This window comes from Fukomys damarensis, unplaced genomic scaffold, assembly GCF_012274545.1.
Source record: "Fukomys damarensis isolate Sample0158 unplaced genomic scaffold, DMR_v1.0_HiC HiC_scaffold_2, whole genome shotgun sequence".
Lineage (NCBI taxonomy): Eukaryota > Metazoa > Chordata > Mammalia > Rodentia > Bathyergidae > Fukomys > Fukomys damarensis.
This window is the reverse complement of record NW_022900914.1, coordinates 45,421,995-45,448,885: the sequence shown is the minus strand read 5'-3', so window position 1 is coordinate 45,448,885 and position 26,891 is coordinate 45,421,995. Positions and strand designations below refer to the sequence as shown.

At 40.4% G+C, this 26,891-nt stretch overlaps 1 protein-coding gene across 14 annotated transcripts in view; it reads left to right on the top strand.

Annotated features, from left to right (window-relative positions):
- The window catches only part of Aak1 (AP2 associated kinase 1), a 154,931-nt gene that overhangs the window by 54,325 nt on the left and 73,715 nt on the right, over nt 1-26,891 (top strand). For all 14 annotated transcript variants that reach the window (XM_010609674.2, XM_010609675.2, XM_010609672.2 and 11 more), the window contains exon 2: nt 25,316-25,434. In XM_010609674.2, coding sequence (XP_010607976.1) covers nt 25,316-25,434 — 119 coding nt within the window. The remainder of the gene's footprint in view (nt 1-25,315; nt 25,435-26,891) is intronic.

Here is a 26,891-nt window from a genome sequence, read left to right as displayed (position 1 = left end):
CTCATGGTATAAGGTATTCCCAAGTATTTGCACTGGGATTTGATGTGACTCCAAGGTCTGCTTTATTTTAGGAAACAAAGGCTGCTGATTTTGGCAGAAAAGCAGGAGATAGGGAAGAAGGAGGGTTTGACCTCATACACAGATGTCCTCCATAACATCTGCAGCATTTGAAAGCATTGGTTTTACCGTTGGCCATCTGTTAGGATCACTATACAGAGTTTTTCCAAAACTAAACCCACCACCCTAGGGATTCTGAATCTTAGTGGGTTTTACATGGGGGCCTAAGACAGCTCTCAAACAAACAAACAAACAAACAATAGCAAAGAAACTTCCAAGGTGATTCTGATGTGCTATAAGGAGTGAGAAACTGTCTGCATGTAATAAGCAGTGGAATGAATATGAACCCTAGAGTGAGTGGCTCTAGAGATAAGATTTCCAAACTCCTGATATATGAGAGGAAATAGAGGTCCAGAGAGCTCAGGAACCAGGCTTTCCTTCATTCAGTACCCAGAACTATTTGCTATTCAAGGTGATTCAGAAAATACAAAGAAAAACTACTTTTTAACTGCCTTTGAAGAGTTTTTAGCCTAACATCATGTAGTTGGTTAGAGCCACAATTGGAACCTACATTTCCCAACTTCTTTTGTGTTCATAAGCCTTTTGAATATTATCATTGCCAGGCCGGCTTTGAGATTCCCCCAAGCTGTGTAAGCAGTTCCTGTTAACCCTGTGGTAAGTCTCCTCCAAAGCCCGTAGCTTCCCCAAGCCAGGAGTCTCCTGCCTGCCTTTCTGCCTCATTACCAGCCTGGTATTCAGCCACCCACTTTGCCTTAGGTTCATAGGCCCACAGCTTTGAGGTTGGACTGCTTTGTTCTCGGTTCATTTTTAAGCATCTCACCTGGAAAAGGCCTGCAAAGCTGTACAGTGATTATTTTAGAAATGCAGCGCTTTTGACAAAACCTGCCCCACTGGTGGTCACCCTGGTCTCTTTGCTATTCCTTCTAATGAGTTCACAATCCTCTGGGCCATCCCATGATGTTTTTGTAAACTGCTCTGAATATTTTTCTCAGCTTTTCTCAGACCCCTCAGGGCAGTGATGTGCAGAAGGCAGGAACACTTCCTACCAATCAGGCAGAGGAGTGTGCTGAGAGGGAGGTGGTGTTTGTCTAGCATTGTGCTAGGCCCTTTTTTAAAATAAGATTATTTTATTTAGTGCTTCTCAGAAGCCTTGGCAGAGAAAGTTTCCAAATCTACAAAATATGGATAACTGAGGTTTGGAGAAGTCAGTAACTTTTTCAAGATTATGTAAACAAGTAAGTGTTATTGCTAGGAATCAAACCCTGGAATCTTCTGACCTATAGGTCATCCTTTTTTTGTTGTTGTACCAAGTACCAGATCATATGGAAAGCTTTTGGTCTGGCCCAGACATACTTTTGGGATAGGTAACTCTTAAATTTGGCTTCTAGTATCTTCAGTGGATTTTAGAGCTTCAGGCTTGGCTGACCGAGGGAGGAGAGATACAGAGAGGATAGTGTTGAGTACTGCAGTCTGAGAATTGGAATGAAGGCTGCTGGGCCACTAGCGTTGGGGCCACCATAGCTATTATCCTGGGCCATTGTCAGAACTTGGAAAACTCAGAGCAAAATAATATATGTTAAGTCAAAGCTCTAGGGAAGTGAAGAATGGCACAGAGGTCTGGGCTTCAGCTTAGGAGTTATTTCCCATTATGTATTCTGTCAATTGGAGATCACGGATTTCTCTTTTTAATAGAATAGTCTTCTTTTAATCCTAAATTATAGCTGGAATTTTTTGTTTTGTTTCTTGTTTTTTGAGACAGGGTCTCAGTATATAGTTGAGACTGACCTGGAACTCACTATGTAGCCCAGGCTTGTCTCGAACTCACAGCGATCCTTTTGTCTCTGCCTCCGAGTGCTGGGATTACAAGCATGCGCCACCATGCCCGGCTGATTTTTGTAAATTGAAGACAACCTGAAGACTCCACATTTTCCTAGGGAACTGAGACATTTTTTTTTCCATTTGAAAGAGTAAAAAAAAAATTCTACCTTTTAAAAAGACTCTCTGCACTGATAGGAATGAGACCCAGGGTTCCCTGAAAACTAGCAGGTTTTGGCCAGGCGTGGCTCACGCCTGTAATCCCAGCACTCGGGAGGCTGAGGCAGGAGGATTGCCATGAGTTCAAGACCAGCCTGGACTACATAGTGGGACCCTGTCTCAAAAAACAAAACAAACAAACAAACAAACAAAAACTAGGAGGTTTTGTTGTTGGGTGAAGGGAAGGAGGGGTGCTCCAAAAGTAAGACCAGACCGGAATGCTTGTATTGAGAGTGGAGTTGGAAGCCTTTAGATCTTGGGAGGAGCAAATGAGGTCTCTTGAGTATCTGGGGTTGGAGTTTGAGGGTGGTCAAAGCACCCAATTTGAGGCTGATGCGGGGTCCTCACTGATAGCACTGGCTGCCTATATTCACATGGGTATATGATGTGCAGTGTTTGCCTCAGTGGTGAGTTGCTGAGAGCCCAACATGTTACCTCAGTGTAATGTATCCTTTAGAAATCAAATCAGGTGATACAATGTTTGTGTGAGAATCCTGTAATGGAACCAGTAAGACAGGGGATTGGTTTGAGTCTCTGTGAGAACTTGAGAAGTCAAGGCATAAAGAGATGTTACCAGTACAAGTTTGGTTACTCAAAAGGGAAGATAAAAGCAACCTTCTGACTTCTTCTATATTCTGTCACCCAGTTTCTTTCTTTTTATCGAAACATGGTATTACTCTGTTCCCAAGAGCAAATTATAATTAAAGTAACCACAGTGTAAAGCTCATCAACCTGGAGTCTTGGAATAAAGCATAGAGAAGCTGGTTAGAGAAGAGGTATTATGTAATGACCTACTTATGAGGCCTGCCATCTGCTCAGGAGTCACGCCTGCCTGGTTAGGGCTCTCTGAGGAGGCTAGATTTTTAAGGGAGGGGTGTGTGTGTTAGGTAAACTGCACTAGAAACATTAGTGCCTTTCTTGAAGAAGATTATGGGGGGAGGAAGGTGAAACAGCTTTTGAGGGCTGTGAGCAGATATCCCACAGTAGCATGGACAGCAGTGGCAAATGGTTAAATATTCTGCAGAACACATTCTGGTATTGGGGAGGGGTCATCAGGTGAAGGTCACTGTCAGAATATGGTTGAGACTCCACATTTTCCTAGGGAACTGAGACATTTTTCTCCATTTGAAAGAATAAAAAAAAAATCTGTCCTTTAAAAAGCAGGTGTTTTATACCCATATTTTGAAAAAAATACAGCAGTCTTGATTACAAGCTTTTAAAAAATGGAACTAAATTAAAACTGAAATACAAACCACTGTGCTCAGAGCACCAGATGAGTTGCCTGTGAAGTGACTCAAGGCCAGGAATCAGATGGAAAAATCCTACAGGGTCAGGAGAAAAGTGGCGTGTGAAGGAGCCATGTCTTTGGCCTACTTCTAGTTGTTGACTCAGGCTGAAAGGGGTCTTGGGACTGTTGACCATGTGGCTGAGCCCCAGGAGAGGATGTTGACCACTGCCTGTACTGTTCATGCAGTCAACACAGGGAGTGACTTTCAAAGAGATTCTTCAACTTTCTAAACACTCTTTAAGAGACCTTTAACAGAAAGTCTCTTTCACTTTTTAGGTTTTGAAAATGTGCTGGTGTCAGGAAGTGAGAAAATGATTGGAGCAATAGAGTGAGCATCCTAAAGGAAGGAATGTTTTGCCAATTCCTGCAGCTACTGCTCAGCTATCAGAGATCTGCTTGTAATTTATTTCCTTGTACTGCAGACTCCCACCCCTCCGTATGAAAGCAGTGTTGTTTTTTAAAGAACTAGTCATTGAAATTCCTGTATAGAATTTAAGAGGTCATGTTGTATGTTCCATATAACTGCCACCAAAGTGTGGCAAGAATCCAGCTCCAAAGGTCACAGATTTCTCTCTCTAATCCAGTGCTATACTTATATTTTACAGATAAGGAAACTAAAGGCCAGAAAAGTATAGTAACTTGCTCAAAGTCATAGCTTGTCATTTGTGGAACTTGGACCAGAACTAGGTCTCGACTCCAGGGCCATTGTTCTTTCTGATGCCCCTTGATATCTCTCATGTGGAGGTTTGTTTGAAGTATTGCCAGGACTTCTGGGCAGTGGCATTCACACATGATTGTGGTGAGTTTATGGCTCTGCAGTCATGGTAGGACCCAGGGAGTGAGGGTGAAGGGTGACAGGAAATGCTCGCTTGTGTCTTACTTTGCAGGAGAGTCTTTCAAGCCCAGGGAAATTTTGAGACATTAGGCACGAGCTTTCTTTTATGTTTGCAAGAAACTTGGAACAGAAAAGTTTATTTCTGCAACTGAATGTACTTCTCTTCGCTGTGACCTCCATTTCTTGTTGGGCCCCTTTTGTGAGGCAACCTTAGGCTAACCCCTCTTTTGCCTGAATTCCTAGCATTCAAGTCAGCTTGAGCAGCAGACATCTGGCAAAGAGGTTTCTTTTCTGTAGGATCTTGAATAGCCATTTAAAGTGTGGCTTATGATATTTTTCCCCCAGTGGTGAGTCTTTTCAGGAGAATAGGAATTTGCGAAGTCATTAGCTTCCTTTCCTAGATAAAGAGAGCCAGCAAGGTCAGACTTCCTCAGCACTTCTCCCACCCTCAAACCATAGGTGGGATTTAGTTTGGTCACACAAATACCTTCTGAATTTACTCTGTGTTCTCAGTATACTATAGTTTTTACTTTTTATTTCAAAGACACTTGCAATATCTCCTGATCTCGGGGCAGTGGTTCCTCAACCTGACAGAAGATTGGTATGTTGAGGAGGTGTTTTAAGAAACACAGATGCTAGGGCATCACTCAGGCCTGCTGAATCAAACCCTTTATCACCATTTAGCTACTGTTTACCGAGTACTTTATCAGTGATGTAATAATGTACTTTGTATATTGGATACTTAATAAGTGTCTTAAGAATTTATCTAGAAACTGTTGAGAGGATAAGCACTTTTGTTTTCTTAAAGCAATTTTCTTTAAAAAATGTGGGGACTACATTCAATGTGAGGTTTTTTTTTCTACATTAATATAGGAATGAATAATGGAAAGTATTCTTTCTGTTCAGTAACATAAAAACATGGATTGGCCCACCTGCAGAGTGCCAAATGAGTTCTCCTGAGTTGCAGAGAAGTGTTTTAATTTACAGGTTTCAAAAAAGGAAGTACATAGAAGTGTACATTTATGGTAAATGGTTGAAAAGTGACATGAATAGAATACTTTCTTTTTTTTGAGACAGGGTCTCACTATGTAGTTGAGAGTGACCTGGAACTCACTGTCTTGAACTCACAGCGATCCTCCTGCCTCACCCTCCCAAGTGCTGGGATTATAGGCATGCACCACCATGCCTGGCTAGAATACTTTCTTTGGGTTACTTTCTTAAAAGTATTCTTAGAATACTTTCTTAAAAATAGATTGTTTTTATTTGCTTTTAAACAGCATCTTTTAAAAAATTAGCTATTAAAAAATGCAGCCCTAAAACATGTGTATAGCTATTCTTGGGCTAGAGGTGACCATTCTTTTTTTTTTTTTTTTTTTTTAAGATGTGGTTCTAGGGATCAAGCCCAGAGCCTCAGGCATACCAGACAAATAATCACCTCTTAGCACTGATTATCCATTTTTCATATCTATAGAAAAAAATATGCAGTACTTGAAAAAATGTAATATATTCACACCTAAAACCATCATGGAATTTATCTCATTCAGTCCTCTAGATTTATAGATGGGAATGTTGAGACCCATTGAGAAAAGTGAGTTGATCCAAATGTATTATTCATGACCCTTGGTGGGTACATGACAGTTACATACCTAATTAGCTGAAATAAGAAGAGAAATGTAGAAAAGACAAGAGGGGAATTTTCTTATGGAACCTAGGAGCCAAGGCTCTGCTAACTCATGGGAGGGTCTTACATTTGAAAGAAGAAAGGAAGGTGTCAGGAGTTCTCTGGCTTTCTCTTCCACCTCTGTTCTTTTTGCTCCTTTGATCTTCTCTTTCTCTGAAGATAGACATTCTCTGTTCAACCTTTCATGTAGGCAGTATGGTTGTGCACAGCTCCCACTTTCACCTGCTGTAGTTTTGTTGGCTTTTTTTTTTTTTTTTTTTTTAACAGGATCTCAATATTTAGTTCAAGTTGGCCGTGAACTCATGGTGATCCTCCTGGCTCAGCCTCCCAAATGCTAGGATTACAGGAATGCTCCACCAGGACTGGCTGACCTGCTGTAGTTTTTAATTGCCTGCACAGATTTATACCACATTCTGCTTCCCTGGGAGAGAGAATCTGAGTGGTCAGATATCCAGCATGGTATTAATTAGTACACACATGACTGGTTGGGGAGAGAGTATGTCCAGAGAAAGGGGAATCATTGAGTGGGGCAATCCACTCCCCTTCAAAGGTTTCTGCTCTGAGAATGCCTTAGAAATTGCAGTATTCTGGGGAAAAACGAGAAGGATCTGAAACAAGTTAATGGGCAGTGGGTAATCGGACCTAAAAAAGTTGGAGAAAAATAATCAAGTTTTGGTAATTAGTGTAAAGTTTTTAAAGATAGGATGTGGGACAAATAATGGTTACATTCACAGTCATAAGGAACACAGGAAATGAGGCTAGGGAGGTATGTATGGAAGGGATTTTGGGGGCTGAGATTGGGGTCCTTCTAAAAATTACAAGTGGGGAGTGTCAGTGCCCATCAGGTTAATTGAGAAAGTCAAATATATGTGTATGGACCTCTGGAGAGAGAGTTTTATGTAGTGTTCAGAATGTAATGAGATGTTCAAGTGTTGAAGGTTGGGATCACTCAGGACAAGCAAGGTGACTCAGGATTGAACTCTGAGATGCACTAACATTTCAGGATGAGGAGCTTTAAAGGAAATGAAGAAGTGTGCAGAGATGTAGGGGAAAAAGTGAGAATATTTGCCTGAAGAATGTCACCAGTGAAAAGAGCTGTACTGCTGCCATCTAAAGGTCCCCTGGAAAGTCCCCAGAGAGGTCCTAGGCCTTGGACAAGGCAGTACACTTAGCACAGGATGTTTCTGAATAACTGGGAGGTTAAATATGGGGAGGGGGATAAGTAATTATAAAGGTTTAGTTGTAAAGAGGAAAGGGATGGTAGCTAGTTAGCTGGTTGAACTAAGGGTGAGGGGGAGAGATTCTTTTTTCCCTTTCTTAAAGGTCAGAGAGCCTTGGAGCATGTTAAATACTGGTGGGAGAGAGGAGCAGTTGGAGACACAAGGGAGCAGGGAGTAGTTTCTGGAGTGAAGTCCTTAAAGGGGGATCAATGGGCTCTAGAAACAGAATGAGAGATGGAAGCAGGGATGGGGCTGATGCAAGGAACTTAGAAGAGAGAGGGGTGGCAAAGTTGAGGTACACCAGGTATATCTGGGACTTTTTAGGACCAGAGGACTGTTGGTAGTTCAGGGTAGTAGAAGGGGAGGACTGGATGCTTTTTTGGTGTTGAGACTTTAAAAATGATTTTTTAAAAATGTTTTTAACACTGAAAATAATTTCAAATCCAAAAGTAGGTGGCTGAGATGCATAGATCAGTGGTGTTGAGAAAAAGGCAGTACACGTAAGAACAGGATCTCATTGCATTTGAACTCTCATCTGAGCCAGGTTGTTGATGTGCTCAGCGTTGGACTCTCAGGTTTCCTTAGGATTAAATCACTAATTGCAACGAAGCAGGCTTTGACAGAGTTAGCATCTCTTAATATTCAGCACCTGAGAAAAGCCAGAATGAGTCTTTCTGTTCCGAATGTCTCGCTTTACACATCTCCATCACACACTTTTACTAATGTAATTCAGTTGGGATGTGTGCATGATCTGATTTTCTAATGCTAAACATTTTTCACTTCATTGAAAACCCTTGACTTGCAGCAATTAATTACTGCTTGAAAGCTGAGAGGTGAGGTGGCTGTGTTCCCTTTTACAGCCTCTAGGGAAGGGTGGGGAATGTACTAAGTTCTATCCTTTCCTCCTCCCCATCTCTGCCCTCCACCCCACCCCACAACTCAGACTACGTTGTCTTGGGACCTTGGATTTCTTAGGCTGCCTTAGTGAAGATGAAACTGAAAGGGATAGAGGAGGGGTGATGAATTTAAGAATAAGAACTCCATCTTTACTCCCCAGTCCTTCCTCAACCTATAATGCCCCCTTGTGAATGTGCTTTTGCTTCCTGTGGAAACAAACATGGTAGGGATAAGGAGAGGTCCTGCAAATACGTGGGTTCCTCTTTGGCATAGTTAGATTGCACCCTGCCGCCTGCTGTTAGAGCAAATAAAAAAAGGCAGGAGAAGAGGGGTTAGGGCCAGGAAGGAAGATATGTAACTTAAGCTTTGTGGCTGAAATCCCTCCTGCAGTCTGGTCTAGAAAACGATCTCCTTCACTGTGCTAGAAGGTGGAGAAGGGTGTGCTGAAAGCCAGTGTCCCAGTAGTTATTTGGCAGTCTCTTGTATTACCACTCCGCTGCTCTCTCTGTCCTGGGGTGTTGGGCACTTAACCTAGAACAAGCACAATAAGAGTGTTAGAATACCATTTCTCCCTCACATTGAGGGACTAAATTCTTTCCAATATCTTAGTTCCTCGGAACCGCACAGTGGCCCCCCAATTACATCAGAACAGAGGTCAGATAGCCAGAGGTCAGACAAAGTTTCAGTGAATTCCTTGCCTTCCTGTATTTCGTTTTCTTTGTGGTAAAATGGGACTTGAGCCTCTGATGGGTGTTGGGTAACGTGAGAAGATCACAGAATGTGCTGAGGATTCTTTGCAAGCATGTTTTGTGAGTGTGCTGTAGGAAATGAGCCTGGCATGCACAGGTCAGGGGCGCTGGGCACAACTCAAGGCTTTGGACAAAAGATTGGGGTCCTGCTGCACATAGTGAACCTGTACCCACCTCCCCTGCAAGACGGGTATAATAATATTTGCCTCATGGGGTCGTCATGAGGGTGCAATATTTTGGGCTGGGAATTTAGCTCAGTGGTGCCACTGCCTGCCTTGTAAGCACAAGGTTCTGAGTTCAATCTCTGGTACCAAAAAAAAAAAAAGCTGGCTTTCAATAGTGCTGTTTTGGACTTGTCCTAAACAGTTGTGCTGGGAAATAGTTGGGGGATGTGAAGGTCTAATGGGGTAAGCCATGTTGCCCATGGAGCGTTATATTGCATGTTTCTTTCCCCTTTATATTTGGATTTTATTTGTGTTATTACCAAAGCAATTTTTCAGACTGCTTCCTAGAGTGATGATGCTTCTGTGGTCATTGACTTCATCTTATAAAAACAAAGTTCTAGAGGCCACTCAGAAATGTCATCAAGTGGGCCCAGGCCTTATAAACTTTCCCTAAGTATGGCTCATTGATTTTATTATTATAATTCACTTTCATTTGCTTGTCCTTTGAATGCTTATGCATACATCATGTATTTGTACCTTCATTAAAACCCAAGCATAACTGTTAAATATTTTAGAAAAATATTCTATTAAAGACTGATGCTCTGCTTTTGGTTGGGGAGGGAGTATTAGTCATTACATATGTTCTGAATGGAAAGGATTTTTTCTATTTTAACCTCAGAAAGTCACTAGGGCGAGAGATTGGGCAAGGAGGGTTTTGTAGGAGTTGTGGCCTGGCAGAACCATGGGATCTCCAGATCAGATTCTCCCTTTTCCGGGCTATTCTGATTCTTCCTTTGTTTCTGCTAGTGCTGCCAGCAGACTGGACACAGGCATTACTTCATCTCATTGCCCTGACCATGATTGAGAGGTGGAAATATTTTCAAGGAAATTGGCCAGTGGGATCGTACTAAGCACAGAAACAAATTAACCTAAACCTTCATGATAAACAAGACATCCAGTTTTAAAATAAAAACAGGGTCAGTAACAGTGCTGTGCACAGCCATGTTGGAGCCTTAGACAAAGCAAAATCTATACTGATCCTGTCTTTGTATAGAAATTTGAAATATGTACACCTCCTGAGGCAGGAGGATCGCCCCCGAGTTTGAGGCCAGCCTTGACTACATAGGGAGTTCAAGGCCAGCTTGAGCTACCCAATCTCCAAATAAATAAAATTTTAAACTTGAAATTTATCTAAATTTATTTTTTGCCCTAATTTTGGGCAAAAATATTGCAGTAAAATATTTATCTTGAGTACTGTGTTTTTGGTACTCTGCTAAATTTTGTGCATGGGGCAAGTGCCTCATAACCTGTAGGTTTTACACAAAAGGCAGAAGTTTGCCTAAAGTAATTCAGCTGTTGATGGTGCTGGTGTGGTGCTTGGTCTGTTTTAGAGATTTATATTGAGAGTTGGAGGGTAGATTCGTCCTTCCTGCCTTCCATCCTTTTTTTTTTTTTTTTTTTTTTTGGTACTGAGGATCAAATCTGGGATCTTGCACTTACAAGACAGGCGGCAGAATCACTGAGCTAAATCCCTGACCCAGTAGTTTTTTTCTTAAAAAAACAAATAAATTTTAAAAAACCCAAAGACAATATATAGTTTTATAGTAATTTTAGAAAATAAAGAGAAGGACAAGAAAGAAAATAACTGTCTATAATCCATCTACAGGGAAGTCAGCCTTAGAAAGTAAGCCTCTTTTGTGTGTTTTATTTTATTTTTTGGTTTTTCACTTTTGTTTTTGAGACAGCCTCGCTTTGTAGTTAGGCTGGCCTTGAACTCACTATGTAGCCAGGCTGGTCTCGAACTCACTGCAATCCTTTTGCCTCAGGCTCCTAAGTACTAGGATTACAGGTGTGTGCTTTAGTCAACATTTTATTGTATTTTTCTTCTAATCTTTTTGCTATACACATATATTTTTATGCAGCTATGTTCTTAATAAACAGAACTTTGTATCGTTACTCTGTGAGTGTTTTAAGATACTTAAAATGTTACATATTTTACTGGCTGTATATTTTATTTGGTCAAACTTTATAATTTTTGTAACCAGATTTCTTATGGATCCCTTAAGTATATTCCAGATTTTGTGTGTGTGTGCCTCAAATATTTTTGTACATATTTTATGAATACTTCAGATTATTTCCTTCAGAAGGATTCTCAGAAGTGGGATTTGGGGATCAGATGTTCGCTTGGTCTTTTTTATACACACAGGTGCTTTCCAGGTACCTGCTGGCTGATGTTACTACTGGAAGGCCTGATTGTCTAGCTCAAACTGCTTGCTTATGATACAGCTCTCATTCCTTTCCCTCTTAGCTTGATTAACCTGTACCTTTAACAATGGTACTAGATACTCTGGTAGAATTGTCTTCCTCTTCCTTCCAGGTCCTGTGGGATCCTCTGATCTTCCGATCTACTGCTCTTCCTTGTTTGGCATAATTTTCTTCCAAACCCTGTGGCACTTGGTTTTTTCTGGTATCTGTCCTGCTCTCCTGAGTGAGTGAGCTCTTTGCTAATTAAGCTTCATGTATTTTTTTCCTAGTCTTTTGACTGTTCTCTGCTGACCTTGTAGCCTCTTTCTTCATTGCTTTGTTGCCAAGACTCTGGTTGTTGGAAACCCATGTTCCTCCCTGGTGCATGTGCTATCTCTGTTGTGTTTTGGTTGATACTACTTCTTTTTTTAAATTGGTTTACTTGAATTTATGCTCATTTGGTTTCTAAGCTATGAATGCTGGATCTCTGCTCAAGTGAAGCTTAGCTTCTTTGTGTTTTGTTTGGAGCCTGGGCTAAGTCTTAACTCAGCTGTGCCCAAGAGGACTTGAGAGCAGGGCATCCTCAGAGCTTTACTGCACCACTAAGCGCAGCCACTGAGAACCAGAAACCAACCCCACAGTTTTCCTTCCTGTTCGCAGTTCTTGCTTCCTTTGGAATCACTAAGTTTCTCTTTCCCTGTAAGAGTGTCTCAGCTCCTCAGGGCTTTTGTGGAGCAGAGTGGAAGAAGCTTCAGACGGAGTCTGGTGCCTGGGAGACTTCACACAAGGCCAGAGCCAGGGTGAGCTGCTTGCCTCCAGCAGTTAACTAAGAGAAAGAGTATTTGTGTGCAGTATTTTAAAAATAAAAATTAATGCAGAACCATAATGAACACAGTATCAGTTTAAAATGATGCCAGGGTCAGTAACTACTGTGTTGAGTCAGCCTGCAGCCTGGACAACAGGAAAAATCAGTAACAGTGATTCTTTTTGGGTCCTTGGCAATTATCTCACTGTCTTCTAGTCCCAGCCCTGGTTTTACACCAGAGGCAGTTTTCCTTCACACAGTTCATTGGTTGAGGCTGGTATGCTCCTAGTCCTTTTGGATATTTAGCTTCTTACTGGTCTCCCCTTGTTTGTCTGTGGCTTAGTTTTTGTGTTTTTGTTTGTACCGGGGATCGAACTCTGGACCTTGCACTTGTAAGGCAGATGCAGTGCCATTGAGCTAAATCCCTGGCTCTGTGGCTTAGTTTTCATTTCATCTGATATGAAGGACTCCAACCTGTGCATTTCCTTTAGTTGGAGGGCAAAATCCTCTTCTCTGATTGCTTTGATAATCCCCAGTAAAAACCATCTTCCCCATATCACCAAGTAATAAGTCCTCTGCCTGGTGGGATTTTTATTACAAATATATTTATTTTTAATGAAAATGTCATGATTGTACCTAATTAGGAGGTACAGTGTGTACAATGATCAGATCATGGTAACTGGTGTATCCATTACCTGAAACATTTATCATTTCTTTGTGTTAGGAATATTCAATATTTGTGTTATCTATTATTTATTTATTGGGTGTTTTGTTTTGTTTTGTTTTGAGACAGGGTCTCACTATGTAGTTGAGACTGACCTGGAACTCTCAGTGATCCTCTGATCTCAGCCTCCTGAGTGCTGGGATTAAACCATGCCTGACCTTGTGTTAGCTATTTTAAAATATGAGAGGTCGTGGAAACCTCCCACCCCATTTGTGAGCTCAAGAAAGGTAACAGTATAGACCACGGACTCCTGTACAAAGTTTCTCAGTGACCATCCTTTCCCAAATAGAATTTTTATCCTTTCCTTCCTTAGATATTAACTATACTGACACAAGTTTTCTTTTCTAAACATCTAATCTTTAAATTAAAATTTCTAACTCCTCAATTGTGTTTTTAATGGTGTTTTAATCCCATTTTGAATATTTTGTTATAGAAACCTGAAATTGTTAAAATTATGACTCTAGATTGTGTCAGAGCTTATATATTCTACAAACATATTGGTAGAAAACATCTTAGGGTCATTGAATGTAAGTAACAGAAATTTAATTCAAATTGGATTAAATAAAATTTTTTTCTCTTAAATTCTTTTATTGGTACATTTTAGGTATACAGTACATTTACATTCATCATTGAGAACTTGTACCTTGGTTCTTGTTTTTTCCCCATTCCCCTGTCCTCCCCCTTCAACCCACCTACCCCTCCCTATTTGCAAAGGCTTTATTTCCATTCATTTCAAAAATAATTTTTTTAAAAATAAACACAAGGGAAGTGAAGTCAGATTTTGTAGGGTTTGGAAGGTTACCAGGTGGCTATTCTACCTATCTGCCTCTCTCCTTTTGGGGCTTCCAAACAATGGATTAGTGCTGCCCATCTTTAGGTGGGTGGGTCTTTCCCACTCATTCTGGTGACCTACCTACTGTCTTCTCTGTAAAACCTATGCAGACATACCCAGAAGTATGCTTTACCAATTCATTAGGTTTTCCTTAGTCCAGGCAAGTTAACACTTAAGGGCTGGAGGTATGGCTCAGTGGCAGAGTGCTTCCTTTGCACACAAGAGGTCCTGGATTTGATCCCTAGTATCAAAGGAGAAAATAATTGACACCCCAGATTAACCATCCTGAACACTAAAAATATGTTTGCCAAAGTACTTAGAGTTAAATTCACTGAGGTTCCACTGACTTGGAAACTCAGCAAAAATGAGATGAGTTGATATTTGTATAGATGGATGGTAAATATGTGTTAAAGCAAATAGAACAAAATGTAGACTGTAGGTGGTAGGAATATGGATATTCACAGTGTGATCTTTTCAACTTTACTGGGTTCCTGAAATTTTTTATAAGATGAGTAAAAATGAAAGTTTCTTAAATACTGTTGCATTAAGTAATTTGGACTTTCTCTGGAGAGAGGAGTTAGTAGATTATACATTTTTGAACAGAAAAATACCTGAGATACAGTCACTTAGATCTTCCTAGAAAGAAAAGAGGATGTCATGAACTAAGAATGGAACTGCAGGGATGGAGTAGAAGGGGTGGGTTGTGGATTTAGAGGACAGCATGGGCAAGATGGGTGAAATCTACTTGAGAGACGGCATGAGTTGGGACAGGAAGATTGTGAGCTGGTGCATAATTCTGAGTGAAGGACCAATACCTGGAGGATGGTGGGTGAGGGTGAGGTAGCTTGAGCCTCAGAGGAAAGGCTTTAATGTGGAATTAAATTGGAATGCTCTGGAATTAATAGCTGGGAGTTCTGAAAATGTCAGCTAGCTTTTTGAGACGAGAGCTTATCTCATCTCAGAACTATAGGAGAGCTGGGGGAGAATAGGATTACCTGGATAAATTATTTGTGTCTAGAGACTGGTTTTAAGGAAGCTAAAAGAGTTGAAGGCTTTTATGTCATGTTTTTTTGAGCCAATACATTTCCTGCTGTCTCTCCTCCTCCTCCTCCTCCTCCTCCTCCTCCTCCTTCTTCTTCTTCTTCTTCCTTCTTCTTCTTTCTTTCTTTCTTCTTTCTTCTTTTTATTGGTATCAGGGATTGAACTCAGGGCCTTGTGCTGCGAGGCAGGTGGCAGCACCACTGAGCTAAATCCCCTCCCAAAGTTAAATTCTATGTCAGCATTTTTTCCCCCTCTTTTTGGTACCGGGAATCAAGTCAGGACCTTCTGCTTGCAAGGTAGGTGGCGGCACCACTGAACTAAATCCCCAGCCCCCATTTCCTGCTCTTTCTGAAACAGATTCAGAGCTCTACTTAACCTGATCTTCCTACTAAAACAGTAAGTGTGGAAAACTAAGTAAGCTTTGAAGTATGAAGTTAAAACTAGAATTAACTTCTGGGAGCTGAGAGAACACCAGGCAGCATTTCATCTTTCTGAATCCGCTGTTCTCCTTTGGGGAATGTGGGCCAATGACACAGATCCAGTCATGGTAGGAATGACTGGAGTCAGATCTTGGGCATTGGGGTTGACACATCTGGGCACTGATGCGACTTGTTCAGCTGATCTTAGCTACTCTGTTGGCACACTGCTTACTAGAAGATGAAGATTGTAGCTGGGGCCTTTGGGATGAGCACAGTTCCTGCCCAAGAGACTCCTACTCCTTCACCCGAGGATGGTATGAGATTGAGTGTGGGGCTGTTTGATTTTCCTTCTCAGCTGAAGAGAGTTTTTATTTCCAGCACAAGTGTTAATTTTGAAAGAAGGGATTATGTGTAGGACAAGTGTTTGTTACTGTGACAGCACAGAGATTTCTCCCCATAAAGCTGCCCTGTGAACACATTGCCTGAACATGAAAGGGTTCAGGCAGCTCTTGTCTCTCACTGCTCTCAGGCGTGCTGGGCAGAGTAGCACAGGGGTTTTCCCTGTGGGATAGATTACTTTATCACCAAGAAAGTATTCTTTTGATCTATGGCTCTGCCACCCCTTTACTGGATTCCAACCTTTTGAAAGACTGTGTGGAGTTTATTGTGTTTTAGTATCTTTTATAGTAGTAGACAAAGAAATTGATAACAAAATATTCAGGTATCTGCTCTATAACAGGCACTGTACTGCATGACAGATGTCACAGTGAATCAGTTATCACCCCTGCCTTTGTGCAGTTTACACTGTACAGCGGAAGAAGGCATTCATCAGGAATTACCCACGGAAGTATTTAATTATATTTATGGTATGTCCTGAAGGAAAAGTGAGGGATGCTGTGCATAAGAAGGGGACCTGATTGAAAGGAACTGGGGCCTGGAACCAATCAAGGAAAGCTTGGTCAACATTTAGCCTGAAACCTAAAGGATCATTACTAGGAGATGGCCATGCCAAGGATGGAGAGGACAAAGAGAGAAGCACATGCAAAGATCCATAGGCTGGCTGAGCACAGGCAACTCTGAGGAAGCAAGAAGGTTCTTGTGGTTGCAGTAGTGAGCAGCGGAAGGCTGTGTCATATGAAAGAGTCTGGAGAGATTATGTCCCCTTAGATCCTGCAAGCTTTGGGTAGCATAGAGGGTTTTATTTTAAGAGGGGTCAGAAGCCACTGAGGAGTTTCTAATAGGTGAATGATACTCAATGTCTGTTTTTAAAAGGTCAACCTGGCTGTAGTGTGGAGAACAGAGCATGGCTCAGTGTGGCCTGGGTAAGCTGGTCTCTGGATTTTAGTGGACAAAGAACATGTCTCTACTGCTGTCTCACCACTTCTGTCTACATTTGCCACATGGATGACCCCTTGCCAACAGTACAGTGAAGGTGGGACCAATTAGCTTGGGGAAATGCCTTTGTTGGGTCACCCTCAGCTGTTGAAGGGCCAGGTCCCATGTGCTCTGATTCTATGTGTAGTAATTCATAATCCTTGGACATGTGGGAACTAACTTGATTTCTTTTCTTTCTTTCTTTCTTCCTTCTTTTTTTTTTTTGGTACTGGGGATCGAACCCAATTTAATTTCTTAAACTCTTCCCTTTTGTTCCGGATAGGTAGGTACCTTTTCTGGAAAGAAAAAAATTTGAGGGTCTTGATGGGGGGATTTCCTGCCAAACCCCTAATGAGAATCCTCTCAGTTGGAGATGTCCCCTAATTTTCACAGTCCTAGAGAAGAAGAGCCACTTGTTAGTACTCCATGTTCAACCTCGGCTACAGCTGAGGTTGGATTCTCTTGATGTTTTTGTATAACTGCCAAACATTTGCCAGTCTCTGATTTTGTGCCCACAGCCCTACTGAGGAGAAGGAGTTGAATACCTCAAGTCATCCCCCATCTGGGTGTTCTTCCTGCCTGGGGAAAGGACTGCTTTGACGTGTTCCCCAGAAGGCGCTGGTACATGGTGGTTTTTAATTTGAGGCAAGTGAGGAGAGATTGACTTAAAAAAAAAAACCTAACCCCCACTGCAATCAGTGTTGACACATGCTTCCGATTGACCTTTTCGCCTGCTCAAGCTTTTCTGTGCTCCTTGCCATCTGTTCTAGAGGTTTGAAATTGTTCCTTCCAAAACTTTTAGCAGAGTGGTCTTGTGATGTGTTTGTCAGCTTCTTGGTCATCACTCTGTGACAAGTCACAAACACTGTAGGTGGTACGCCCAAGTCCTTATTGTAGAGGACTCTGTCACTAGAGGGCAGTCCTGGGGAGGCCATTTAGGCTTTTCTCAGTGCTTCAGTTTCCCGCTGTGTCAGTTGTAATACGTGACATACCCACTTCACAGGTTCTCAAAAAGGTAAAGCAGGCTGTCTAGTTCAGTCTTAGCCTGGAGATACGCTTTCCTTGACCTGCATAGCGTTTAGGAGATTTTTAAAATTTAAAAGTTAGGAGATTTTTCCCCAAAATTGAGCTTGGACATCAAATAGTTTGGCCTCTGTCCCTGAGCCCATGCCCCCATGGCCACAGATGGCTGACCCTCAGGAGTGGCTGCCCCAGGAATAGGGTACCTGCTTTTTTCTTTGCTGTAGCCCCCACCCTTCTCTGTGAGCTCCTTGACAGTGAATGGATCATCTGCCTCACTGTACATTTTGAGATGCCTGGACCATTTTGCTTCTATTTGTTATCTATCTGGCCCTATTAAACATTTAGGCTTCTGCGCTGATCTTAAAAAGATAATTCTACATGTAGACCTGGGGTTCAATTTCTAGTACTGTAAAACAAAACATAGTCATCCCCTCTTTTTCTAGCATCATTGCCTGAATTATTGTTAAACATATAAAAGCAGAGCTGCTTTGTTTCCAGCTGAGAAGAAAGCTGGGTGCAGAGCTGAACCTTAAGTGGAGTCAGTTCTTCTTCGTGTGGCTACTGTAGAACCTTCTGTAATCTTAGGGCTCCGAGGAACCCAGCTTAAAAACTACGAATTTAGTCTTATTTTCTTCACATGAAACAGAGGGCAAAGAGACCAGAATCTTGTCCAGGGTTGCCTTTTCATCTCTGTCTGCTAAGTAAATTCTACCTGTATTCTCTGATCTTTTAGAAAAACTTCAGGAGGTTTATTTTATGCTCATTTTCTCTTTTTGGGGTAATTCATTTTTTTAAAAAAAAATTTAATTTATTGGTACATTCTAGGTAGACAGTACCGTTACATTCATTACTGGGATCTTTTATCTTTACATGATTTTTTGGGTAATTCAAAGGGAAACTGAATTAAGTAAATAGGGTCCATTGAGCTTAACCTTACTTTAAAAAGAAACAGAGTTTATGGGGCAAGAAGGTAGAAAAGAGAATAGAAAATGAGCCTGGGTGAGGTTTTTCTCATTTTGATATCATTTGACTCCTTTAGCTTCTGTCTTCTTTGGATCTCAGACAGGTGGATACCATTCCTGAAGGTGGAGATAGGCCTTATGTTAAGAAATGAGGTTTCCTTTTAACTGCAAGCAATAAGAGGTGACAAGATATTTTGTGTCTAGAATCTAGGCCTGATTTTATTATTCATTCATTCATTCATTCATTTATAGGCCTGATTTAAAAATAACTAGGGAAAACTCTTTGGCAGCAAATCCAGAAACTCTGTCTCAGCACCATGACAGGCTTCGTCTCATCTTCCTGGTCTAATCATTGTCATTGTCTGCCCAGCTGTTTCCCATCACTACCGATAATCACTTTGCTGTTTTTCTTCTCTAAGGGCTCACCTTTCCTCACTCAACCCTCCCTTTTCCTGGCTAAGTGGAAGTCACTGGTGTCCTGCTTCATTCAGAACCACACCTGGGCCTGGTACCATCCAGCGTGATTCAGTGTCTGACACAGAGCCAGGAGAGGCACTGCTTACTTCTTCCAAAGCCCCATTGCTGATGTCGAACATCATGATGAGACTCCTGGGGAGGTTTTAGTTGTCTTTTAGAGGTTTCAGCTGGAGATTGTGATCTTTTATTGATGTCAGAACTAAAAGAGATTTTCAGGATTATATAATCCTCCCAGTTGGTCAGATGGATGCTATAATACATGACCTGCTTGCTTCACAGATCTTAAAAGATTGAAGTAGGGCTATCTAGCACAGTCCTAGTCTGTGGAAGGTAAGTGTATTACAAATTCTCACCTTCTTTCATCAGAGAGGTAGACAATTCTGTCATCTTTGCTTGTTTGAGAGGTAGAGAGGTCCAAGTTATCTCTGTAATTTTGTTGATGATGCTACAATCCTATGCTTATGAAAGCCTTTTATCAAGACTTAAGTGTTGGCAAGGATGTAGAACAACTAGGACTCTCGTGTGACTGTTGGGAATATAAAAATGGTACAGTCATGGTGGAGGGCCATTAGGGATTTTCTTGTAAAACTGAATTTACGCTTGGCCATATAACCGAACAGTTCAATTCCTAGGTATTGACTAAGACATGATTATCTATGTCTATTTTAAAAAAACCTTTCATTCACATATGCAATTCATAATAACCAAAAGCTAGAAACAATTCAAGCGTCCTTCATTGGATTCATGGGTACACTGATTATGGAATAGCTCTACAGTGGAATAATACTTGACAAAGTCCCCCCCACAGAACTGCTGATACGTGTCACCATGAGGATGAATCTCAGAAATATTCTGTGGAGTGAAAGACGCCAGACAAAAAAGATGTGATCAAAATCTACAGGGAATATTTCAATTTTTTAAAAGGTTATTACAGTGAAAGACACATTGCCATTAACTCTCACCTCCCCAAATACTCTCTCTTGCTTCAGACACACTTATCCTATCATTTTAAACCAGTTTCTATGAAGCGGTTCTTGAAGTCCTCTCTCGTGAGAGTCTGTAGGAGGTATGATCAAAACTATGGTGAATGTGGCTGCTGAATTTCATGAGCAGAAAGACTGACCTTAAAAATATTGGTGTGTGTACACATTTGCCTTATTCACCAGATCTGGTATCAGGAGACTTCTGGCTCCTCCCCGAAATCAAAATGACCCTGAAAGGTAAATGTTTTGAATAGATTCGAGACATTGAGGCAGCCAGTACAGCATAACCAAAGACCCTTAAGAAAGACTTCCAGAACTGCTTCAGAAATTGGAAACTGATGGAATAACTATGAAATGCGAGTGTTGTGGGCCAGGATATTTTGAGGGAGATTACTAACAGTGCCTTTTACTGTAATAATAATAAAAAACAACATTTTTAAAGCTTCTCTCATAGGGTTTCATGTATTTTAGAGTAAGCAAAGCTAATTGACAGGGGTGGTACGTAGATCTGAAGTTCTGTAAACTGTTACACAACAGGAGAGGAGCTGATCTAACAAAGAGGCATGAAGAACTGTTTGCAGTGATTCATTGTGGTGATGGTTACAAGAGTATAAGAAGTGGAAACTCATCAAGCTATACATGTAAAGTGTGGTATGTTTTATATATAAAGTTGGCTTAAAAGAAAAGTGTAAAAATATAAGGGATATAATTTAAATTCTACTAACTGGTTCTGTATGTTTAGAAATTAACATTGCTAGGGCCAGGGATGTATAGTTCAGTGGCATTGTGCCTGCCTGGCAAGCACAAGTTCATTAATTCGATTCCCAGTATGGGGGTTGGGGATGTGTGTGTTAATATTGCTGACAAAACCAAGTCCACATTCCTACATGGCAACAACTATGCAGTGTGGCACAGCTTCCCTTCCTTTGCATAGGTCAGACAAATTAGTGTCCCAAAGCACCACCATACCCTGTTGCCTTTTCTGTTCTCTTCAGTGACAGAGGAAATTTAATTTTTAATTGAGTTATTTATTATTATTTTTTTTATTTTTTGAATGCATACTATGTGGTCAGCTCTGCCCCAGGGCATGGTGATCCAGAGGGGAACTAAACAGACAAAGATCTTTAACCTTGTTACTGAGACAAAAACATCCAAAGTTAGAGAGGAAGGGATTTATTTGGCCTACAGTTTGTAGAGGTTTCATCTCAGTCTATAATCGGCTGGCTCCAAGGCAGAGATTGCAGAGAGAAGAAACAACATGGCACACACAAGGTAGCAAAGGCAACAAGAGAGTTTCACCATGTCTTTCTGCCTTTTTTACCCCATCCAGACTACCAGGATTAGGGTGGCGCTAAGCCGCTCACTTACTGGGGTGGTTTAATGATCACATGACCTTAATCCCAACGTCACACATTCCAGATTCAGGCACCTCTGACCAAATGAGGATTTGAGGTGACATGCAGACCCCAACCCTAACACTGTTTCTTAGAATATCTAAAAAACATCCTGACATATGTAATGGATGAAATATGACTGTCATAATTATCATGCCTGCTTCACTTGCTTTCTTCAACTAACAGATTAGATCCTTTCTTCTTTTTGATTCAGTAAATTCATGGATGAGATTATCTTAATGTTTCACCAAATACCAATAGGAAGGGAGACTAGCACAGACCAGTTAGATTTTCTTAACCTCTGTGAACCATCCTTACCTTAGTTCTGGGTTTTTCCATTTAATCAAGATTTTGGGATGCAATGTGGTCTGAAATAAGCATCTCTATCCACAGTCTTTTCTGTTGACAGCTCCTTCTGTAATGGCCTGGACCCTGCTTTGCTCTGGCTGAGAGTTATTACCCTGATCTATGTGGTAAACATGTGAGGAGAAATAGCATGAGTGGTGTATCCCCTCCATCTCCTGACCTGATAATTTACAACTCTAGAGAATGACACAGTGACAGTGACTAACATTTTTGGAATGACAGATACTACTAAGCTTCAATTTTGAATTCATGATTTAAATCCTTTTCACCTATAGTTAAACCCTTTTATAGACATAGATGCTTTTAATAATGTGCTTCTGTGTTAGACACAGTAATTCATTGCTTTCTTTTAGATTTATCGTGGTCATAGGCTTTGAGATCTAGTCTGGCTTTTCTCAACCGATTGTGCTTGCAGGATGGTGAAGTGACTTGTTTCATCCACCCTGGCTCTGCCCCCGCCTGGTGGCAGTTATCTCAAATTGCAGCACCATCAACCTTCTTCTAAAAGGACTAATTGTTTTTGTGGTACCAGGACCACACATCGAAATGGCTTTAAAACATGTCGTATACAAATGCTGAGTAGGGGAAGTCTTCCATCAAACCCTCTTTAAGCAAGAAAGGCAGGCCAGGGATTTAGCTCAGTGGTTCCAGAGCCTGCCTCACAAGTGCAAGGACCCAAGTTTGATCCCTGAAAGAGAGAGAGAGAGAGAGAGAGAGAGAGAGAGAGAGAGAGAGAGAGAGAGAAGAAAAGTACCATGTGAAGCACATTGGTGCAGTCCTGAGGAGCCAGCTGTCAGAGCCCAGGGTAGAGTTCTAGGTCCATCTGGGCAACCCTGAGAGCCCCTTCCCCAAACAGAAAGTAACTAAACCCAGGGATGAAGCTCAGAGGCAGAGCATTGCTGGGTTTATCCACACTGAGCACAAACATGCACACATCCCCACAGACTAACACACACACACACACATATATGCACATTTAGAAATGTATGAGCTAATACTTGGAGCTAATATGAGCTAATATTTTGGAGTTTATATTCAAGTCATCTTTTAACTTTGTGGAACATGTGCTGTGTCACTTTGGTAAAATGAAAGGGTTAGTTATTTCCAATAAAGGAAATACCCAGCCCCAATTTTTGTTCTGCAGCATTGTCAGATATCTTATTATCTAAAGGGGTATTACATGAGTTTTTTCTACAATAGATGAAGTGGAAGAAACATTTTTTGGATAGTCAGGAGAATGGCATGGCTCCAGGCTCTGCCTCTAACTAGTCATGGGACTCCTGAGCCTCATTTGGTTTTTCTTCCAAAAAAGCAAAATCTTGGACTTAATGCTCTGTAGGACTTAATATTACTGGTGCAAAGTCTGCAATTCTATGATTTTTTTAAACATTCAAAATATCCATAAAATGAGATACACTTGGACTATGAAACAATTATGAATATAAATAGAAATTTTATATGCTGTGCTACCACTTTTCCCGATGCTAAGTAATTGCAGAATGCACTCATGATTTTAATGAGTTTAGAAAAAGAAAAAAAGAAGAGATAAATATCATTGCATTAAATCTACATTTTTATTATGAGATAAATTCTGATATCCTAAAAATTAAATATAAAAGATAAACATCTTAGAATGTAGATAGTATGTGTGTGTGTATAAAGAAGGAGAGGGTGAGAGAAACACCTTAACTTCAATGCTGGGTGTTCTGTGGTTTTTTTTGTTTTGTTTTGTTTTTTTTTACCGGGGATTGAACACGGGTCCTTATACTTGCGAATCAGGCAGTGGAACCACTGAGCTAAATCTCTGGTCCTATGCTAGGTGGTTTTTAAAAACTTGAAATTCTGGAATTAAAATTGATAATGGAACGGTTTAATGTATTACAATAAAGTGGAAGATATTCTTGATTAGATTATGAGATTAGAGGATTAGAAACATAGTTAAAATTAAAGGTTGGATGCTAAATATTTATCTGAGTACTGCAGAACACAGTGACAGAAAATATGCAAAAATGCATTCTCTGCTAAATTATCACAGTGTGTCGCTCTCGGCCTTTTGGCTAAGATCAAGTATAAATTATCACAATGTACATTTATGACATTTGAATTTATCAATTTTTTTCAGACCCGTGTATGTATTTTATGAAATCATAGAACAGTGCTTATGACGTAGGCTTATGAACAGGCTCATTTTGGTTGTAAGGAAAAGAATCTTACTTGGGTTAACTTGCAAAATTTATTAATGTTAATTAATGTAATGTTACTAGGAAATGCCATAGACAGCTACTGAAGTGCCTTGAGGGTCAGGGGAATTAGAATAGCAGCATCAGTTCTCAAGTGTTATTTCCTAGGGGCTGGAGATTTCTGTGATGGCTGCGTATTGATCTGTACCAGTTTTGCAGGTGGCTGCAAGCCCCAATACTAAATTATAACCCCAATTCAAGTTCATATCCTAATGACTTTCTTCTGTGTTCATTTCTGACTCATGACCATCTTTGTGCATAGAATGTCCTAGTGAGGTTTTTTTTTTTTTGTTTTTTTGTTTTTTTGCTGCACAGGGTCAGTGAACAATACATGCAAGTTAAATGATGCTGTGGATAAGGCAGGCAGATGGACTGACTGGTGTAACTGCTGCTTGTTCCAAAGCCTTCGACTTTAACAGCTTTTCTACACCTTGTCTATCTAATCCTCTTAGCAGGGTCATTGAACCTCTATCTCATACAATGCTTTGGAAGTGAGATTGAGGCTAGGAGTTCTAAGAATTTGTGGAACTCTAGAAGTTAACAAATAATAAGGCATTTGTAAATTCCTGTTAGAGTTGTATAAATTTCTGTTTATGAAATATAAAGTGTTTTTTAAAGAAACATTACTGCAGATATTAAAATGTATACCCAATGACTGAGTCCTAAAGTCTGCTAGATAGAAGAGTACTCTCATACTGTATCTTGTCCTGTGTCTTCTTAACAGCCCACAGAACAGGGAGAGCAGGAAGAATCTTCAAGGTCTATTGATTTGAATTGAGAGGTAAAGTGAGGAAGAGTGAGAAGAAAAGGAGATTGTTGAAATAAATTGATGACTGTTTTTAATAGCAGTTATTAAAATAATTTTCTAGACTCTCTGATGTGAGAGAAAGAGTTCTAGACTTAGTTAAAAGCAAAACAAAACAGTGCTGGAGATTTAGCTCAGTGGCACCACGCCTGTCTTGTAGGTACAAGGTCCTGAGTTCCATCCCCGGTACCAAAAAAAAAAAAAAAAAAAAAAAAAAAAAAAAAAAAAAAAAACAATGGAAACAAAACCTTGGTTTGAATCAAATCTCTTTTGAGCCTTTCTTTTCTTTGGCTAGGTACTGTTTTACTAGAGATGAAAACCCCAACCTCACAGGATTGTGCTACGAATTTATCAAGAGCATCAGAGCACCTAAAATAGTAGTTGAAATGTAGCTGGATCCTTTTGCTTCTTCCGTTCATTCATCTGTTTATTTGTAGGTTCTTTGGAAGATAATCACTCTTCTTCCTTGATTCTGGGATAACAGCTTAGGAATGTTTCTCTAACTCTTGCACTCAGTTCCACAAGTTATATCTCTCAGTCCCAGAAACCTAAGAATGCCTTCTGGGCCAAGCCATCTTAAGGGCTCCCATCAGTACCATTAACAATGACAGCAGCAATCTGCAGCCACCATGATTTTTTGAATCTGACTGAAAAGAGCTATGTATATGCTTCTCTCACAGGTGGATTTGCTATCGTGTTTCTGGTGAGGACAAGCAATGGAATGAAATGTGCCTTGAAACGCATGTTTGTCAACAATGAGCATGATCTCCAGGTGTGCAAGAGGGAAATCCAGATCATGGTAAGGCTTCCCCTTGAACCTCAACTCTGTATTGGAAATGGAGGTAGAGACTGCCCTGGCAGAAGAATGCCACAGAAGGAGGTGCGGGGTGCCCTTCCCTGACATGGCAGTGAGCCTGTGGCCAGATGGGAGTGAACAACAAGGGGATAGTCTTGCATTGGTCAACCCTCAGCTGGAGGTTAAGCAAAAACAAGCACTTCGAGACAATGGACCAAGGTTTATGTTAGAGAAATAATTTGAGACGTTGGGAAGAGCTTATTTAACAACTTGGTTTGCAGAAATTAATTGTAGTATTTAAACTGGAAACCCTAACTTTCCAAAGAGCCTTCTTTTGTAGCTTTGTCTTGTCTCAGTTACCAGTCTCCTCTCCAAGCCTTCAACCCTCCTGAGCTCATCAGCATTTCATGACCATATTCCTATACAAGTTTATATTTTGTGCATGTAATTTCTACTTGGAACGTTTTCCACCTATTTAGGCCAAAACCTAAAAAAACCTTGTACGAACTCTAACAATTCCATTTGTAAAAGTCTAAAGAACAGTTAAAATTGATCATTGGCAATAAATCAGAATGTGGTTTTCTGGGTTAGAAAACTGGCCTGAAAGGGGGAATATGAGATCTTTCTGGGCCATGGAAAAGTGTCGTTTTAGGTAACAGTCACCAGAACTCAATTGAACACATTAAGATCTGTGTGTTATTAAATATGTTGGTTATATATACATTGTATATATTAATTACACATGCATACATATACATATTTTATATGTTAATTATATACATATGATTAAACATTAGTTTTTCAAAACTTATTTTCAAGATTCATATTTTTGTTATGTTTAGAAAAAGAATCCCTATGCATTAGAGGTACATACTGAAATATTTCTAGGGGAAACAGTGTGATGTCTTGACTGTAAGTGGATGTAGAAGAGAAACAAGACTGACCTTGAGTTGATGATCAAAGTGCAGTGGTGACTATGGGAGTTTTCTGGCCGTGATATTATACATAATAAAACCATTAAATAAGTAGTCTTTCATTCCTTTGTATTTCTGTAGTACTTTTGTTTATACCAATTATATTGTTTAACCTGTTGTTTTAAGTAATTCTGCCATTGGAAAATAAATTATTTATAATCAGAAACTTTATGCTCTCAGTGCTTGACATTTAGCAAATGGCTCAATAAACTTTGGATGAAATGAATGCATGAACAGTGGCAATGGTGGATACATATGTTTACCTAACTTTTAGATGATGATTTCTTTGTGCCCTTTATTTTAATGCTTTTGTCAAAAGCAAAAAGAGATCCAAAAGGTAGGTGGTGATATCCTTGTGGGATTTCACCAGACTTTGCCCCTCCTTCCCTTGTGGGGTCATCCTGACAGAGACTTGGAGAGTAACTAATACTGCCCTTGGGCCACTGAAAGAAAAACTCAAGATAATAGAGAACCTGGTGTACTGTG